Genomic DNA, 19,846 nt, shown 5'->3' with positions numbered 1-19,846 from the left:
GCTTTGGAAAACCAGGAATTCTGGATTTTTTTTGAACTTGGTAAAAGGGTAGTTTGAATGTCCAGGATGGTGGAATGTGTTGAAGGTGGAATGGTATGAATAGGTTGAAAAATGAGGAAATGGCGGAACTTTGAAAAACGGCCAATTCATTTTGAATGGGAAAAATGTCTCGGGAAATCTGGGAATTTTTGGAATTTGCCAGGAAATTTCGGTAAAAGCGGAAAATTTTTGGAAAATAGTCAAAACTTCAATAGTCTGAATGAGTTGAAATGGTTGGTGTTTAAATTTTTCAAATCAATCTTGAAATTTTTAAGTAGTAACTTGTTGAATTGAGAAATAGTAGTACGGAATTCCTGGAATTTTGTGAAAACCGGGAATTTTTCCAGTTCAAAAATCTTTTTTGGGGGGGAATTTGTCAAGGAAAGCCCGCGTTCCCCGAAGAGGCTGCAGAGTTTGAAGTTAGGAACGGTTTGAATTGGGTGAAAAATGTGGAATGTATAGCGCGCCAAAATCTAGAGAAGAAGAAGAAGTTGAAGATGAATTTTGGTGTAGAAAACCAACAACAAGCTGCGGACCAAAAATGTCCCCGGGCCGCACTTTGGATACCCCTGCTCTATTCAGCTCAGTATAGTAAATACTATTTAACGGCATAAAAATAAACGCAGTCTGTAACCAAAAAACTATTGATATGACGCCAAAAAAAAACTCATTTTAATTTACTTTCTTGATTTTTTCTTGATATTTTTCTATATCCCAGAAGGCTACTTCTTGTTCCCGCCAGGTATTTTCCCGTGTAGTACCCCTTCAAGACAAAGGGGGGCGCTCTACGCTTAGCCGTCACACGGATAGCAGTGACTGAACGGAGCGAGCTTTGTGCCGAAAACTAAACCTAACCTGTGTCAGACTAATGAATTAAATCGGCCATCCTGAGAGGTAAATACTGCCAATGGGGCTTTAATTGGCACTGTTTGAGAAGCATTCGCACGGGGGAGCAAGTTATCGGGCAGAAGAAAGCTGAGGTGGGAATTGTGGAACTTTGAAAAATGTTCTATTGGTTTAAATAGGAATTTCCCAAAAAATTGGGAATTTCGGTAAAAGCGGAATTAAAAAAAAAAAAAAACTAAACAAACTTGAATAGTCTGAATGAGTTGAAATGGTTGGTGTTGACATTCTTCAAATCGTTCAAGAAATGTTGAAGTAGGAACATGTGGAATTGAGAAATAGTTTTACGGAATTCCTGGAATTTTGGGAAAACCGGGAATTTTTCCAGTTCAAAAAACAACTTTGTTTTTTGTCCTGATTAAGAAGAATGTTTTGACGGTGGAACAGTTGAAGTGGGTTGAAAAATGTGAGAGGAGTAGTCGCCAGAAAAAAGGGTGGAAATAGGGCTTTGGAAAACCAGAAATTCTGGAAAATCCTGGAATTTTTTTGAACTTGGAAAAAATATAGTTTGAATTTCCAGGATGGTGGAATGTGGAATGGTTTGAATCGGTTGAAAAATGTGGGAATTGCGGAACTTTGAAGAATGTCCCATTGGTTTAAATGGGAACTTCCCCAAAATTTGGGAATTTCGGTCAAATCTGGATTTTTTTGGAAAATGGTTAAAAAAACAAAACTTGAATATTCTGAATTAGCTGAAATGGTTAGTGTTGACATTCTTCAAATCGTTCAAGAAATGTTGAAGTAGTCACATGTTGAATTAGGAAATGGTATTACGGAATTTGGGGAAAACAGGTACATTTTTCCAGTTCAAAAAACAACTTTGTTTTTTGTCCTGATTAAGAAGAATGTTTTGACGGTGAAATAATTGAAGTGTGTTGAAAAATGTTGGAGGAATAGTCGCCAGAAAAAAAGGGTGGAAATAGGACTTTGGAACACCAGGAATTCTGGAAAATCCTGCAATTTTTTTGAACTTGAAAAAAGGGTAGTTTGAATTTCCAGGATGGTGGAATGTGTGGAATGGTTTGAATTGGGTGAAAGGGTGGGAATTGTGGAACTTTGAAGAATGTCCCATTGTTTTAAATAGGAATTTCCCCAAAATTTGGGAATTTTGGTAAAATCGGGTATTTTTTGAAAAATGATTAAAAAAAAAAAAAAACTTGAATATTCTGAATTAGCTGAAATGGTTAGTGTTGAAATTCTTCAAATCGTTCAAGAAATGTTGAAGTAGGAACATGTGGAATTGAGAAATAGTTTTACGGAATTCCTGGAATTTTGGGAAAACCGGGAATTTTTCCAGTTCAAAAAACAACTTTGTTTTTTGTCCTCATTAAGAAGAATGTTTTGACGGTGGAACGGTTGAAGTGGGTTGAAAAATGTGGAAGGAATAGTCGCCAGAAAAAAGGGTGGAAATAGGGCTTTGGAAAACCAGGAATTCTGGATTTTTTTTTGAACTTGGTAAAAGGGTAGTTTGAATGTCCAGGATGGTGGAATGTGTTGAAGGTGGAATGATATGAATAGGTTGAAAAATGAGGAAATGGCAGAACTTTGAAAAACGGCCAATTCATTTTGAATGGGAAAAATGTCTCGGAAAACCTGGAAATCTGGTAATTTTTGGAATTTGCCAGGAAATTTCGGTAAAAGCGGAACATTTTTGGAAAATAGTAAAAACTTCAATAGTCTGAATGAGTTGAAATGGTTGGTGTTTAAATTTTTCAAATCAATCTTGAAATTTTTAAGTAGTAACTTGTCGAATTGAGAAATAGTAGTACGGAATTCCTGGAATTTTGTGAAAACCGGGAATTTTTCCAGTTCAAAAATCTTTTTGGGGGGGAATTTGTCAAGGAAAGCCCGCGTTCCCCGAAGAGGCTGCAGAGTTTGAAGTTAGGAACGGTTTGAATTGGGTGAAAAATGTGGAATGTATAGCGCGCCAAAATCTAGAGAAGAAGAAGAAGTTGAAGATGAATTTTGGTGTAGAAAACCAACAACAAGCTGCGGACCAAAAATGTCCCCGGGCCGCACTTTGGATACCCCTGCTCTATTCAGCTCAGTATAGTAAATACTATTTAACGGCATAAAAATAAACGCAGTCTGTAACCAAAAAACTATTGATATGACGCCAAAAAAAACTCATTTTAATTTACTTTCTTGATTTTTTCTTGATACTTTTCTATATCCCAGAAGACTACTTCTTGTTCCCGCCAGGTATTTTCCCGTGTAGTACCCCTTCAAGACAAAGGGGGGCGCTCTACGCTTAGCCGTCACACGGATAGCAGTGACTGAACGGAGCGAGCTTTGTGCCGAAAACTAAACCTAACCTGTGTCAGACTAATGAATTAAATCGGCCATCCTGAGAGGTAAATACTGCCAATGGGGCTTTAATTGGCACTGTTTGAGAAGCATTCGCACGGGGGAGCAAGTTATCGGGCAGAAGAAAGCTGAGGTGGGAATTGTGGAACTTTGAAAAATTTTCTATTGGTTTAAATAGGAATTTCCCAAAAAATTGGGAATTTCGGTAAAAGCGGAATTAAAAAAAAAAAAAAAAAACTAAACAAACTTGAATAGTCTGAATGAGTTGAAATGGTTGGTGTTGACATTTTTCAAATCAGTCTTGAAATGTTGAAGTAGGAACATGTTGAATTGAGAAATAGTATTACAGAATTCCTGGAATTTTGGGAAAACCAGGAATTTTTCCAGTTCAAAAAACAACTTTGTTTTTTGTCCTGATTAAGAAGAATGTTTTGACGGTGGAACAGTTGAAGTGGGTTGAAAAATGTGAGAGGAGTAGTCGCCAGAAAAAAGGGTGGAAATAGGGCTTTGGAAAACCAGGAATTCTGGAAAATCCTGGAATTTTTTTGAACTTGGAAAAAATATAGTTTGAATTTCCAGGATGGTGGAATGTGGAATGGTTTGAATCGGTTGAAAAATGTGGGAATTGCGGAACTTTGAAGAATGTCCCATTGGTTTAAATGGGAATTTCCCCAAAATTTGGGAATTTCGGTCAAATCTGGATTTTTTTGGAAAATGGTTAAAAAAACAAAACTTGAATATTCTGAATTAGCTGAAATGGTTAGTGTTGACATTCTTCAAATCGTTCAAGACATGTTGAAGTAGTCACATGTTGAATTAGGAAATGGTATTACGGAATTTGGGGAAAACAGGTACATTTTTCCAGTTCAAAAAACAACTTTGTTTTTTGTCCTGATTAAGAAGAATGTTTTGACGGTGAAATAGTTGAAGTGTGTTGAAAAATGTTGGAGGAATAGTCGCCAGAAAAAAAGGGTGGAAATAGGACTTTGGAACACCAGGAATTCTGGAAAATCCTGCAATTTTTTTGAACTTGAAAAAAGGGTAGTTTGAATTTCCAGGATGGTGGAATGTGTGGAATGGTTTGAATTGGGTGAAAGGGTGGGAATTGTGGAACTTTGAAGAATGTCCCATTGTTTTAAATAGGAATTTCCCCAAAATTTGGGAATTTTGGTAAAATCGGGAATTTTTTGAAAAATGATTAAAAAAAAACAAAAACTTGAATATTCTGAATTAGCTGAAATGGTTAGTGTTGAAATTCTTCAAATCGTTCAAGAAATGTTGAAGTAGGAACATGTGGAATTGAGAAATAGTTTTACGGAATTCCTGGAATTTTGGGAAAACCGGGAATTTTTCCAGTTCAAAAAACAACTTTGTTTTTTGTCCTCATTAAGAAGAATGTTTTGACGGTGGAACGGTTGAAGTGGGTTGAAAAATGTGGAAGGAATAGTCGCCAGAAAAAAGGGTGGAAATAGGGCTTTGGAAAACCAGGAATTCTGGATTTTTTTTGAACTTGGTAAAAGGGTAGTTTGAATGTCCAGGATGGTGGAATGTGTTGAAGGTGGAATGATATGAATAGGTTGAAAAATGAGGAAATGGCAGAACTTTGAAAAACGGCCAATTCATTTTGAATGGGAAAAATGTCTCGGGAAATCTGGGAATTTTTGGAATTTGCCAGGAAATTTCGGTAAAAGCGGAAAATTTTTGGAAAATAGTAAAAACTTCAATAGTCTGAATGAGTTGAAATGGTTGGTGTTTAAATTTTTCAAATCAATCTTGAAATTTTTAAGTAGTAACTTGTTGAATTGAGAAATAGTAGTACGGAATTCCTGGAATTTTGTGAAAACCGGGAATTTTTCCAGTTCAAAAATCTTTTTTGGGGGGGAATTTGTCAAGGAAAGCCCGCTTTCCCCAAAGAGGCTGCAGAGTTTGAAGTTAGGAACGGTTTGAATTGGGTGAAAAATGTGGAATGTATAGCGCGCCAAAATCTAGAGAAGAAGAAGAAGTTGAAGATGAATTTTGGTGTAGAAAACCAACAACAAGCTGCGGACCAAAAATGTCCCCGGGCCGCACTTTGGATACCCCTGCTCTATTCAGCTCAGTATAGTAAATACTATTTAACGGCATAAAAATAAACGCAGTCTGTAACCAAAAAACTATTGATATGACGCCAAAAAAAAACTCATTTTAATTTACTTTCTTGATTTTTTCTTGATACTTTTCTATATCCCAGAAGGCTACTTCTTGTTCCCGCCAGGTATTTTCCCGTGTAGTACCCCTTCAAGACAAAGGGGGGCGCTCTACGCTTAGCCGTCACACGGATAGCAGTGACTGAACGGAGCGAGCTTTGTGCCGAAAACTAAACCTAACCTGTGTCAGACTAATGAATTAAATCGGCCATCCTGAGAGGTAAATACTGCCAATGGGGCTTTAATTGGCTCTGTTTGAGAAGCATTCGCACGGGGGAGCAAGTTATCGGGCAGAAGAAAGCTGAGGTGGGAATTGTGGAACTTTGAAAAATGTTCTATTGGTTTAAATAGGAATTTCCCAAAAAATTGGGAATTTCGGTAAAAGCGGAATTAAAAAAAAAAAAAAAAAACTAAACAAACTTGAATAGTCTGAATGAGTTGAAATGGTTGGTGTTGACATTTTTCAAATCAGTCTTGAAATGTTGAAGTAGGAACATGTTGAATTGAGAAATAGTATTACAGAATTCCTGGAATTTTGGGAAAACCAGGAATTTTTCCAGTTCAAAAAACAACTTTGTTTTTTGTCCTGATTAAGAAGAATGTTTTGACGGTGGAACAGTTGAAGTGGGTTGAAAAATGTGAGAGGAGTAGTCGCCAGAAAAAAGGGTGGAAATAGGGCTTTGGAAAACCAGGAATTCTGGAAAATCCTGGAATTTTTTTGAACTTGGAAAAAATATAGTTTGAATTTCCAGGATGGTGGAATGTGGAATGGTTTGAATCGGTTGAAAAATGTGGGAATTGCGGAACTTTGAAGAATGTCCCATTGGTTTAAATGGGAATTTCCCCAAAATTTGGGAATTTCGGTCAAATCTGGATTTTTTTGGAAAATGGTTAAAAAAAAAAAAACTTGAATATTCTGAATTAGCTGAAATGGTTAGTGTTGACATTCTTCAAATCGTTCAAGACATGTTGAAGTAGTCACATGTTGAATTAGGAAATGGTATTACGGAATTTGGGGAAAACAGGTACATTTTTCCAGTTCAAAAAACAACTTTGTTTTTTGTCCTGATTAAGAAGAATGTTTTGACGGTGAAATAGTTGAAGTGTGTTGAAAAATGTTGGAGGAATAGTCGCCAGAAAAAAAGGGTGGAAATAGGACTTTGGAACACCAGGAATTCTGGAAAATCCTGCAATTTTTTTGAACTTGAAAAAAGGGTAGTTTGAATTTCCAGGATGGTGGAATGTGTGGAATGGTTTGAATTGGGTGAAAGGGTGGGAATTGTGGAACTTTGAAGAATGTCCCATTGTTTTGAATAGGAATTTCCCCAAAATTTGGGAATTTTGGTAAAATCGGGAATTTTTTGAAAAATTATTAAAAAAAAACAAAAACTTGAATATTCTGAATTAGCTGAAATGGTTAGTGTTGAAATTCTTCAAATCGTTGAAGAAATGTTGAAGTAGGAACATGTGGAATTGAGAAATAGTTTTACGGAATTCCTGGAATTTTGGGAAAACCGGGAATTTTTCCAGTTCAAAAAACAACTTTGTTTTTTGTCCTCATTAAGAAGAATGTTTTGACGGTGGAACGGTTGAAGTGGGTTGAAAAATGTGGAAGGAATAGTCGCCAGAAAAAAGGGTGGAAATAGGGCTTTGGAAAACCAGGAATTCTGGATTTTTTTTGAACTTGGTAAAAGGGTAGTTTGAATGTCCAGGATGGTGGAATGTGTTGAAGGTGGAATGATATGAATAGGTTGAAAAATGAGGAAATGGCGGAACTTTGAAAAACGGCCAATTCATTTTGAATGGGAAAAATGTCTCGGAAAACCTGGAAATCTGGTAATTTTTGGAATTTGCCAGGAAATTTCGGTAAAAGCGGAACATTTTTGGAAAATAGTAAAAACTTCAATAGTCTGAATGAGTTGAAATGGTTGGTGTTTAAATTTTTCAAATCAATCTTGAAATTTTTAAGTAGTAACTTGTCGAATTGAGAAATAGTAGTACGGAATTCCTGGAATTTTGTGAAAACCGGGAATTTTTCCAGTTCAAAAATCTTTTTTGGGGGGGAATTTGTCAAGGAAAGCCCGCTTTCCCCAAAGAGGCTGCAGAGTTTGAAGTTAGGAACGGTTTGAATTGGGTGAAAAATGTGGAATGTATAGCGCGCCAAAATCTAGAGAAGAAGAAGAAGTTGAAGATGAATTTTGGTGTAGAAAACCAACAACAAGCTGCGGACCAAAAATGTCCCCGGGCCGCACTTTGGATACCCCTGCTCTATTCAGCTCAGTATAGTAAATACTATTTAACGGCATAAAAATAAACGCAGTCTGTAACCAAAAAACTATTGATATGACGCTAAAAAAAACTCATTTTAATTTACTTTCTTGATTTTTTCTTGATACTTTTCTATATCCCAGAAGGCTACTTCTTGTTCCCGCCAGGTATTTTCCCGTGTAGTACCCCTTCAAGACAAAGGGGGGCGCTCTACGCTTAGCCGTCACACGGATAGCAGTGACTGAACGGAGCGAGCTTTGTGCCGAAAACTAAACCTAACCTGTGTCAGACTAATGAATTAAATCGGCCATCCTGAGAGGTAAATACTGCCAATGGGGCTTTAATTGGCACTGTTTGAGAAGCATTCGCACGGGGGAGCAAGTTATCGGGCAGAAGAAAGCTGAGGTGGGAATTGTGGAACTTTGAAAAATGTTCTATTGGTTTAAATAGGAATTTCCCCAAAAATTGGGAATTTCGGTAAAAGCGGAATTAAAAATAAAAAAAAAAAACTAAACAAACTTGAATAGTCTGAATGAGTTGAAATGGTTGGTGTTGACATTTTTCAAATCAGTCTTGAAATGTTGAAGTAGGAACATGTTGAATTGAGAAATAGTATTACAGAATTCCTGGAATTTTGGGAAAACCAGGAATTTTTCCAGTTCAAAAAACAACTTTGTTTTTTGTCCTGATTAAGAAGAATGTTTTGACGGTGGAACAGTTGAAGTGGGTTGAAAAATGTGAGAGGAGTAGTCGCCAGAAAAAAGGGTGGAAATAGGGCTTTGGAAAACCAGGAATTCTGGAAAATCCTGGAATTTTTTTGAACTTGGAAAAAATATAGTTTGAATTTCCAGGATGGTGGAATGTGGAATGGTTTGAATCGGTTGAAAAATGTGGGAATTGCGGAACTTTGAAGAATGTCCCATTGGTTTAAATGGGAATTTCCCCAAAATTTGGGAATTTCGGTCAAATCTGGATTTTTTTGGAAAATGGTTAAAAAAACAAAACTTGAATATTCTGAATTAGCTGAAATGGTTAGTGTTGACATTCTTCAAATCGTTCAAGACATGTTGAAGTAGTCACATGTTGAATTAGGAAATGGTATTACGGAATTTGGGGAAAACAGGTACATTTTTCCAGTTCAAAAAACAACTTTGTTTTTTGTCCTGATTAAGAAGAATGTTTTGACGGTGAAATAGTTGAAGTGTGTTGAAAAATGTTGGAGGAATAGTCGCCAGAAAAAAAGGGTGGAAATAGGACTTTGGAACACCAGGAATTCTGGAAAATCCTGCAATTTTTTTTAACTTGAAAAAAGGGTAGTTTGAATTTCCAGGATGGTGGAATGTGTGGAATGGTTTGAATTGGGTGAAAGGGTGGGAATTGTGGAACTTTGAAGAATGTCCCATTGTTTTAAATAGGAATTTCCCCAAAATTTGGGAATTTTGGTAAAATCGGGAATTTTTTGAAAAATGATTAAAAAAAACAAAAACTTGAATATTCTGAATTAGCTGAAATGGTTAGTGTTGAAATTCTTCAAATCGTTCAAGAAATGTTGAAGTAGGAACATGTGGAATTGAGAAATAGTTTTACGGAATTCCTGGAATTTTGGGAAAACCGGGAATTTTTCCAGTTCAAAAAACAACTTTGTTTTTTGTCCTCATTAAGAAGAATGTTTTGACGGTGGAACGGTTGAAGTGGGTTGAAAAATGTGGAAGGAATAGTCGCCAGAAAAAAGGGTGGAAATAGGGCTTTGGAAAACCAGGAATTCTGGATTTTTTTTGAACTTGGTAAAAGGGTAGTTTGAATGTCCAGGATGGTGGAATGTGTTGAAGGTGGAATGATATGAATAGGTTGAAAAATGAGGAAATGGCGGAACTTTGAAAAACGGCCAATTCATTTTGAATGGGAAAAATGTCTCGGGAAATCTGGGAATTTTTGGAATTTGCCAGGAAATTTCGGTAAAAGCGGAAAATTTTTGGAAAATAGTAAAAACTTCAATAGTCTGAATGAGTTGAAATGGTTGGTGTTTAAATTTTTCAAATCAATCTTGAAATTTTTAAGTAGTAACTTGTCGAATTGAGAAATAGTAGTACGGAATTCCTGGAATTTTGTGAAAACCGGGAATTTTTCCAGTTCAAAAATCTTTTTTGGGGGGGAATTTGTCAAGGAAAGCCCGCGTTCCCCGAAGAGGCTGCAGAGTTTGAAGTTAGGAACGGTTTGAATTGGGTGAAAAATGTGGAATGTATAGCGCGCCAAAATCTAGAGAAGAAGAAGAAGTTGAAGATGAATTTTGGTGTAGAAAACCAACAACAAGCTGCGGACCAAAAATGTCCCCGGGCCGCACTTTGGATACCCCTGCTCTATTCAGCTCAGTATAGTAAATACTATTTAACGGCATAAAAATAAACGCAGTCTGTAACCAAAAAACTATTGATATGACGCCAAAAAAAACTCATTTTAATTTACTTTCTTGATTTTTTCTTGATACTTTTCTATATCCCAGAAGGCTACTTCTTGTTCCCGCCAGGTATTTTCCCGTGTAGTACCCCTTCAAGACAAAGGGGGGCGCTCTACGCTTAGCCGTCACACGGATAGCAGTGACTGAACGGAGCGAGCTTTGTGCCGAAAACTAAACCTAACCTGTGTCAGACTAATGAATTAAATCGGCCATCCTGAGAGGTAAATACTGCCAATGGGGCTTTAATTGGCACTGTTTGAGAAGCATTCGCACGGGGGAGCAAGTTATCGGGCAGAAGAAAGCTGAGGTGGGAATTGTGGAACTTTGAAAAATTTTCTATTGGTTTAAATAGGAATTTCCTATAAAAAATTGGGAATTTCGGTAAAAGCGGAATTAAAAAAAAAAAAAAAAAACTAAACAAACTTGAATAGTCTGAATGAGTTGAAATGGTTGGTGTTGACATTTTTCAAATCAGTCTTGAAATGTTGAAGTAGGAACATGTTGAATTGAGAAATAGTATTACAGAATTCCTGGAATTTTGGGAAAACCAGGAATTTTTCCAGTTCAAAAAACAACTTTGTTTTTTGTCCTGATTAAGAAGAATGTTTTGACGGTGGAACAGTTGAAGTGGGTTGAAAAATGTGAGAGGAGTAGTCGCCAGAAAAAAGGGTGGAAATAGGGCTTTGGAAAACCAGGAATTCTGGAAAATCCTGGAATTTTTTTGAACTTGGAAAAAATATAGTTTGAATTTCCAGGATGGTGGAATGTGGAATGGTTTGAATCGGTTGAAAAATGTGGGAATTGCGGAACTTTGAAGAATGTCCCATTGGTTTAAATGGGAATTTCCCCAAAATTTGGGAATTTCGGTCAAATCTGGATTTTTTTGGAAAATGGTTAAAAAAAAACAACTTGAATATTCTGAATTAGCTGAAATGGTTAGTGTTGACATTCTTCAAATCGTTCAAGACATGTTGAAGTAGTCACATGTTGAATTAGGAAATGGTATTACGGAATTTGGGGAAAACAGGTACATTTTTCCAGTTCAAAAAACAACTTTGTTTTTTGTCCTGATTAAGAAGAATGTTTTGACGGTGAAATAGTTGAAGTGTGTTGAAAAATGTTGGAGGAATAGTCGCCAGAAAAAAAGGGTGGAAATAGGACTTTGGAACACCAGGAATTCTGGAAAATCCTGCAATTTTTTTGAACTTGAAAAAAGGGTAGTTTGAATTTCCAGGATGGTGGAATGTGTGGAATGGTTTGAATTGGGTGAAAGGGTGGGAATTGTGGAACTTTGAAGAATGTCCCATTGTTTTAAATAGGAATTTCCCCAAAATTTGGGAATTTTGGTAAAATCGGGAATTTTTTGAAAAATGATTAAAAAAAAACAAAAACTTGAATATTCTGAATTAGCTGAAATGGTTAGTGTTGAAATTCTTCAAATCGTTCAAGAAATGTTGAAGTAGGAACATGTGGAATTGAGAAATAGTTTTACGGAATTCCTGGAATTTTGGGAAAACCGGGAATTTTTCCAGTTCAAAAAACAACTTTGTTTTTTGTCCTCATTAAGAAGAATGTTTTGACGGTGGAACGGTTGAAGTGGGTTGAAAAATGTGGAAGGAATAGTCGCCAGAAAAAAGGGTGGAAATAGGGCTTTGGAAAACCAGGAATTCTGGATTTTTTTTTAACTTGGTAAAAGGGTAGTTTGAATGTCCAGGATGGTGGAATGTGTTGAAGGTGGAATGGTATGAATAGGTTGAAAAATGAGGAAATGGCAGAACTTTGAAAAACGGCCAATTCATTTTGAATGGGAAAAATGTCTCGGGAAATCTGGGAATTTTTGGAATTTGCCAGGAAATTTCGGTAAAAGCGGAAAATTTTTGGAAAATAGTAAAAACTTCAATAGTCTGAATGAGTTGAAATGGTTGGTGTTTAAATTTTTCAAATCAATCTTGAAATTTTTAAGTAGTAACTTGTCGAATTGAGAAATAGTAGTACGGAATTCCTGGAATTTTGTGAAAACCGGGAATTTTTCCAGTTCAAAAATCTTTTTTGGGGGGAATTTGTCAAGGAAAGCCCGCGTTCCCCGAAGAGGCTGCAGAGTTTGAAGTTAGGAACGGTTTGAATTGGGTGAAAAATGTGGAATGTATAGCGCGCCAAAATCTAGAGAAGAAGAAGAAGTTGAAGATGAATTTTGGTGTAGAAAACCAACAACAAGCTGCGGACCAAAAATGTCCCCGGGCCGCACTTTGGATACCCCTGCTCTATTCAGCTCAGTATAGTAAATACTATTTAACGGCATAAAAATAAACGCAGTCTGTAACCAAAAAACTATTGATATGACGCCAAAAAAAAACTCATTTTAATTTACTTTCTTGATTTTTTCTTGATATTTTTCTATATCCCAGAAGGCTACTTCTTGTTCCCGCCAGGTATTTTCCCGTGTAGTACCCCTTCAAGACAAAGGGGGGCGCTCTACGCTTAGCCGTCACACGGATAGCAGTGACTGAACGGAGCGAGCTTTGTGCCGAAAACTAAACCTAACCTGTGTCAGACTAATGAATTAAATCGGCCATCCTGAGAGGTAAATACTGCCAATGGGGCTTTAATTGGCACTGTTTGAGAAGGGGGAAGCAAGTTATCGGGCAGAAGAAGGCTGAGGTAGCAGCAGCACAGCAGCACAGCAGCAACTAGCGGCGGATGCGTCGAAGTGTAAAAAAGACTGCCTTAAGTACACTCGCTTCATGTTTAAACTCCTCAAAGTTGTTGCGTTTGTAGGGGAAGCCCAGCCCGTGACTGTCCGGGCCGGATATTCTCGCGTCAGGCGTACTTAAATGCCGGTGTGCTTGTGTATGGACGGAGATGTGATGGTTTGCGGCCTACACTTTGCAATTAGCCAGCTAGCATGCTAACACACGGTAGCAGCTGTTAGCTTAGCATCTCGCCGTGCTTCCCGCTAAATGCTAGCCTCAAGCTAATCATGTTTTGCACCTGGCTAACATAGTTCCTCGCCTGACAGCACACCTGTTGTTTCTTACGGGACCGAAACACTACAATTTGGTGCATAAGGTGTTCAGGTGCATCCGTAGCGATATGGCTAATAATCTGTACATTCTCGCCTAAATGTCCGCTTAAATGTCCATTCCGACAGTTTTGTTTTGGGAACTGAAGGATTGGAGGACAAAAGGAGTGATTAAAAGGTGGTTTCCTGCTGGAGTGTGATGTTGAACTTTTTTGTTTTCCGGCCCGCAGAGGCCAGCAGAAGACGGTGTGGACGAGACGTCAACAAGCATGGAGTTCCCGCAACAACAGAAGCCGGCGGGGGACGGCAAGATCTTCTACCCGCCCGGAGTCAAGGAGATCACGGACAAGATCAGCAACGATGAGGTGGTCAAGCGGTTAAAGGTGTGTGTGCATGTCTTTCTGCTGACACCCAATCTTCCTCTAACTTTATGAACTAGCACCAGAGGTGGGTCGAGTAGCCAGAATTTGTACTCAAGTAAGAGTACTGTTGCTTTAGAGATTTAATACTCAAGTAAAAGTAAGGAGTAGTCACCCAAATATTTACTTGAGTAAAAGTAAAAAGTATGTTGTGAAAAAACTACTCAAGTACTGAGTAACTGAGTAACATACACACTAGAGATGCGCGGATAGGCAATTATTTCATCCGCAACCGCATCAGAAAGTCGTCAACCATCCGCAATCCACCCGATCTAACATTTGATCAGAACCGCACCCGCCCGTTGTTATATATCTAATATAGACGATGCAAGGCATTAGTGAGGTTATAAAGCTTTTGCCTGTTAAAGAAAGGAGACTGATCCAATGCAGCACAGACATTCGCGTGCCACGCTGTCACGACCCAGACGCACACCAGTGCGCAATCATATGGGAGCCGCGCTGAGCGCACCTCCAAGCGCGTCTCGCTGCCGGCGACGGCCGGGTATATGGGCCCGACGCTCCAGCGCCATCCATTTTCAGGGCTAGTTGATTCGGCAGGTGGGTTGTTACACACTCCTTAGCGGGTTCCAACTTCCATGGCCACCGTCCTGCTGTCTATATCAACCAGGGTGAGCCCCACCCCTTTTGTGAGCGCACTGCGCGCGGAGTGACCCCTGTTACGCGCACCCGGCAACAGGGGTGGCGGGCAGGTAAGCTGCGCGGGCGGAGCGCGCGGAGTGACCCCTGTTACGAGCCCCCGGCCACGGGGGTGGCGGGCAGGTAAGCTGCTTACCTGCTGCGCGTGACGCCGGCCGCGGCGAAGGCGGACGAGGCGGGGTGTCGGCGCGGTGTTGACCCTGGACGTGCGTCGGGCCCTTCTCGCGGATCGCCTCAGCTATGGCTCCCGGTGGGGCCCTCTCGGGGGAAGGGGCCTCGGTATTGGGCCTTGTATTTGTATTTGCGAGGCGTCCCTTCTCCGCTCCGTAAAAGTGTCCATCTCTTTTCTTTTTTTTCTTCTGTTGTGGCATATGCTGCAGGTGCCTGCTCGTTTTTCGTATGTGGGTAACAACATTTAACTATGTATATATATTTCCCAATTGGTTTAACTGCCACCCGCCTGAATCTATTTAAAATAAATTTTTTTTTTTTTTCAACCACCCGACCCGACCCGCGGATAAAATCTAATTTTTTTTTATTTCATCCGCCCGATCCGCGGATAATCCGCGGACTCCGCGTTTGTGCCCGCAAACCGCGCATCTCTAATACACACACATATATATATATATATATATATATATATATATATATAGATATATATACATACATACATTGATATATACAGTATATAATTTATATTTATTTATTTTGCCGTTTTTGTTTACATGTTAAAGGTGTTTTAATGAATATACATGCATGTTTAACACATATAGATTCCTTTCTTTCATGAAGACAAGAATATATGTTGGTGTATTACCTGATTCTGATGACTTGCATTGATTGTAATCAGACAGTAGTGATGATAACGTCCACATTTTCGAATGGAAGAGAAAAAAAAGTCTTCCTTTCTGTCCAATACCACATGAAAGTGGTTGGTTTTTGGCATTTTATTTGTCCAGCTTCCATATTCGTTTTTATACACTTTACAAGAAATACATTGGCGGCAAACTCCGTAGCTTGCTAGCTTGTTTGCGCTGGCTTTCGGAGACTCTTATTTTGAAAGCGCAGGCGCGATGGAGCAGCACTTTTATTGTGAAGACAGGAACTGTGCAGTCAGTCTTTAGGCTTTTGACGGGAAGTACGGTTGAAATAAAAAAAAAAAGGGTATTTTTTCCTTCACATTTTTGATTGATTGATTGGAACTTTTATTAGTAGATTGCACAGTACAGTACATATTCCGTACAATTGACCACTAAATGGTAACACCCCAATAAGTTTTTCAACTTGTTTAAGTCAGGTCATGTGACCGCTTGGCTCTGTTTGATTGGTCCAACGTCACCAGTGACTGCATCTGATTGGTGGAACAAAGTGAACGTCACCAGTGACTGTATTTGTTGAAACGCAGACACTTTGAAGGTCTGTCTGACAAACCAAAACAAACAAAGCGTGCATTAACAGATCGATAAAAATTAGTAGCGAGCTGAATGTAGATAAAAGTAGCGGAGTAAAAGTAGCGTTTCTTCTCTATAAATATACTCAAGTAAAAGTAAAAGTATGTTGCATTAAAACTACTCTTAAAAGTACAATTTATCCCAAAAGTTACTCAAGTAGATGTAACGGAGTAAATGTAGCGCGTTACTACCCACCTCTGACTAGCACCGACATTATGTTGTCATGTTTAGAACGCATCTTTTCAAACTGTTAAAGGTGACCGATGATGATTCTAATCTACAAACCCCGTTTCCATATGAGTTGGGAAATTGTGTTCGATGTAAATATAAACGGAATACAATGATTTGCAAATCCTTTTCAACCCATATTCAATTGAATGCACTACAAAGACAAGATATTTGATGTTCAAACTCATAAACTTTATTGTTTTTTTGCAAATAATAATTAACTTAGAATTTCATGGCTGCAACACGTGCCAACGTAGTTGGGAAAGGGCATGTTCACCACTGTGTTGCATGGCCTTTCCTTTTAACAACACTCAGTAAATGTTTGGGAACTGAGAGGACACATTTTTTAAGCTTCTCAGGTGGAAGTCTTTCCCATTCTTGCTTGATGTACAGCTTAAGTTGTTCAACAGTCCGCGGGTCTCCGTTGTGGTATTTTAGGCTTCATAATGCGCCACACATTTTCAATGGGAAACAGGTCTGGACTACAGGAAGGCCAGTCTAGTACCCGCACTCTTTTACTATGAAGCCACGTTGATGTAACACGTGGCTTGGCATTGTCTTGCTGAAATAAGCAGGGGCGTACATGGTAACGTTGCTTGGATGGCAACATATGTTGCTCCAAAACCCGTATGTACCTTTCAGCATTAATGGCGCCTTCACAGATGTGTAAGTTATCCATGTCTTGGCCACTAATACACCCCCATACCATCACAAATGTTGGCTTTTCAACTTTGCGCCTTTAACAATCCGGTTGGTTCTTTTCCTCTTTGTTCCGGAGGACACAACGTCCACAGTTTCCAAAAACAATTTGAAATGTGGACTCGTCAGACCACAGAACACTTTTCCACTTTGTATCAGTCCATCTTAGATGAGCTCAGGCCCAGCGAAGCCGACGGCGTTTCTGGGTGTTGTTGATAAACGGTTTTCGCCTTGCATAGGAGAGTTTTAACTTGCACTTACAGATGTAGCGACCAACTGTAGTTACTGACAGTGGGTTTCTGAAGTGTTCCTGAGCCCATGTGGTGATATCCTTTACACACTGATGTTGCTTGTTGATGCAGTACAGCCTGAGGGATCGAAGGTCACGGGCTTAGCTGCTTACGTGCAGTGATTTCTCCAGATTCTCTGAACCCTTTGATGATATTACGGACCGTAGATGGTGAAATCCCTAAATTCCTTGCATTAGCTGGTTGAGAAAGATTTTCTTAAACTGTTCCAACAATTTGCTCACGCATTTGTTGACAAAGTGGTGACCCTCGCCCCATCCTTGTTTGTGAATGACTGAGCATTTCATGGACTCTACTTTTATACCCAATCATGGCACCCACCTGTTCCCAATTTACCTGTTCACCTGTGGGATGTTCCAAATAAGTGTTTGATGAGCATTCCTCAACTTTATCAGTATTTTTTGCCACCTTTCCCAACTTCTTTGTCACCTTTGCCAACTCATATGGAAACAGGGTTTGTACATTTAACACGCTTCTGTGTGGTTTAGATCAGTGTTTTTCAACCACTGTGCCGTGGCACACTAGTGTGCCGTGGGAGATGATCTTATTTCAACTATTGGGTAGCACGGTGGTACAGGGGTTAGTACATGTGCCTCACAAAGCGAAGGTCCTGAGTAGTCCTGAGTTCAATCCCGGGCTCGGGGTCTTTCTGTGTGGAGTTTGCATGTTCTCCCCGTGACTGCGTGGGTTCCCTCCGGGTAAGTTGGGAGAGTGGCCGTGCCAGCAATCTGAGGGTTACTGGTTCAATCCCCACCTTCCTTGCATGGCAGCTCCCGCCATCAGTGTGTGAATGTGTGTGTGAATGTGGAAATAGTGTCAAAGCGCTTTGAGTTCTATAAAAAAGGTAGAAAAGCGCTATACAAGTATAACCATTTACCATTTTACCATTTACTCCGGCTTCCTCCCACCTCCAAAGACATGCACCTGGGGATAGGTTGATTGGCAACACTAAATGGTCCCCAGTGTGTGAATGTTAAAGTACCAATGATTGTCACACACACTAGGTGTGGCGAAATTATTCTCTGCATTAGACCCATCACCCCCTCGGAGGTGAGGCGAGCAGTGAGCAGCAGCGGTGGCCGCGCCCGGGAATAATTTTTGGTGATTTAACCCCCAATTCCAACCCTTGATGCTGAGTGCCAAGCAGGGAGGTAATGGCTCCCATTTTTATAGTCTTTGGTATGACTTTAGATGGTATGTGAATGTTGTCTGTCTGTGTTGGCCCTGTGATGAGGTGGCGACTTGTCATGATTGCATATTTTAGGAGTCATTTTTGGATGAGTTTTGGACCTTGTGTTGAGGGAATTTGTGTTTTTATGACTCCCATTGTATTCTCTCAATGTTTGTGGAGACAGTGGGACCATGGGAAAACATGTTTAGAGTATATCTGAAGGAGCTGTACAGTCCAAGTATACGCAGATTCAATACCCACATGGTTCCTCAGTGTAGGCAGCTAATGTGTTAGCAGCGTGAGTGCGGCTTCTTCTGCTAAGTGAAGGTGTTTTATGTCATGCTCTGCAGTCTGTTTGCCCATCCCCCCAGCTGTCTGCCTCCTGCGCTTTCTCATACTTTTGTCAAATATTTTCTGGTAGTTGTCAAACTATCTGCCCAGTATACTGACATATGTAGGGAAGTAACGGTATGAACATTTCTTATCACGGTTATTGTGACCAAAATGATCACGGTTATCATTATTATTGCAGTATTTGTAAATCTGCTCAAAATTTTCAAAAATTTCTTGGACTGAAATCTTTTGTCCAAGTTTTATTTAAAAACAGAACAAAATAACACATTCAAAATGATGTCCTGGGCAGCACGGTGGAACAAGGGTTAGTACGTGTGCCTCACAATACGAAGGCCCTGGGCTTGGCATCTTTCTGTGTGGAGTTTGCATGTTCTCACCATGACTGCGTGGGTTCCCTCCGGGTACTCTGGCTTCCTCCCACCTCCAAAGACATGCATCTGGGGATAGGTGGATTGGAAAAACTAAATGGTCCCTAGTGTGTGAATGATGTCTGTCTGTCTGTGTTGGCCCTGTGATGAGGTGGCAACTTGTCCAGGGTCTACCCCGCCTTCTGCCCGAATGCAGCTGGGATAGGCTCTAGCACCCCCCGCGGTATAAATTGGATGGAGAAGAACCATTATTGTACATAGCTGTTTTATGTACCTAAAGTAGAAATTGTGGAAGCAATACAAGCATTATGCAGTGTTTCCCACAGGGCAGGCATCTATTTGTGGTGGTGTGGTCGGGGGGAGGGGGGTGGCGGCGGCAGCGGCGATGACCAAGAAGAACGAGGAGTTGGAATATAATTACAACACTTTATGTACATATTTATATACAGATTTGAACAATTAGTTATTCACTGAAATATATTTATTAATTGTGGTTCTTACAAAAAATATATCTTATAAAATATAAAAGCTAAAATGTCTCTTAAAGCTCTGCCCCTTTAATTAGTGCATACTAAATAATTTAACTTTAGCCTACTACTACAACCATATTATTTACCAGCAACATGAAGTGAAACAGAGGCAGAGGTGTCCTGCCACAGTCAGTCAACCTCCTTCTCCTCCTCCTGCTGCTGCTGACCAGGTGGCACTGGAGCTAGTCGCTCTATGTTTTGTCGTGGTCCTCTCTATAAGGCACATAAGAATATAAATTAGGACCCTTTTCATGAGAAAAGTGCATTTTTGATCTGACCCTGCTTTATTTTTCAGTGTTTGCTGAGTCTCACCTGTTCCCTCCGCCCTAATTTTTCTACTTGCCCAAATTCTCAAATCTACTTTCCCCAATATTTTTACTTGTCCTGCCTAGGTTTTTTTCTGGCTGTGTAGTGCTCATGGTTTGTATCTTACTAAAATTCTTCCCGTTGACTATTTACAACACTACACAGTATTTATTATTAT

At 39.4% G+C, this 19,846-nt stretch overlaps 1 protein-coding gene across 5 annotated transcripts in view; it reads left to right on the top strand.

The window, feature by feature from the left end:
* The window catches only part of pds5a (PDS5 cohesin associated factor A), a 113,358-nt gene that overhangs the window by 15,389 nt on the left and 78,123 nt on the right, over positions 1 to 19,846 (top strand). For 3 of the 5 annotated variants that reach the window (XM_061984381.2, XM_061984383.1, XM_061984380.2), the window contains exon 2: positions 13,408 to 13,560. In XM_061984381.2, the coding sequence (XP_061840365.1) occupies positions 13,408 to 13,560 (153 nt within the window). Of the gene's footprint in view, positions 1 to 10,582; positions 12,740 to 13,212; positions 13,233 to 13,407; positions 13,561 to 19,846 lie in introns of those variants that run through there. The other 2 variants (XM_061984382.1, XM_061984384.1) reach the window with 2 other exon arrangements.

This window comes from Nerophis lumbriciformis, linkage group LG25 (genome assembly GCF_033978685.3).
Source record: "Nerophis lumbriciformis linkage group LG25, RoL_Nlum_v2.1, whole genome shotgun sequence".
NCBI lineage: Eukaryota > Metazoa > Chordata > Actinopteri > Syngnathiformes > Syngnathidae > Nerophis > Nerophis lumbriciformis.
The sequence above is the reverse complement of the archived record's forward strand: the minus strand, read 5'-3'. Positions and strand labels throughout refer to the sequence as shown.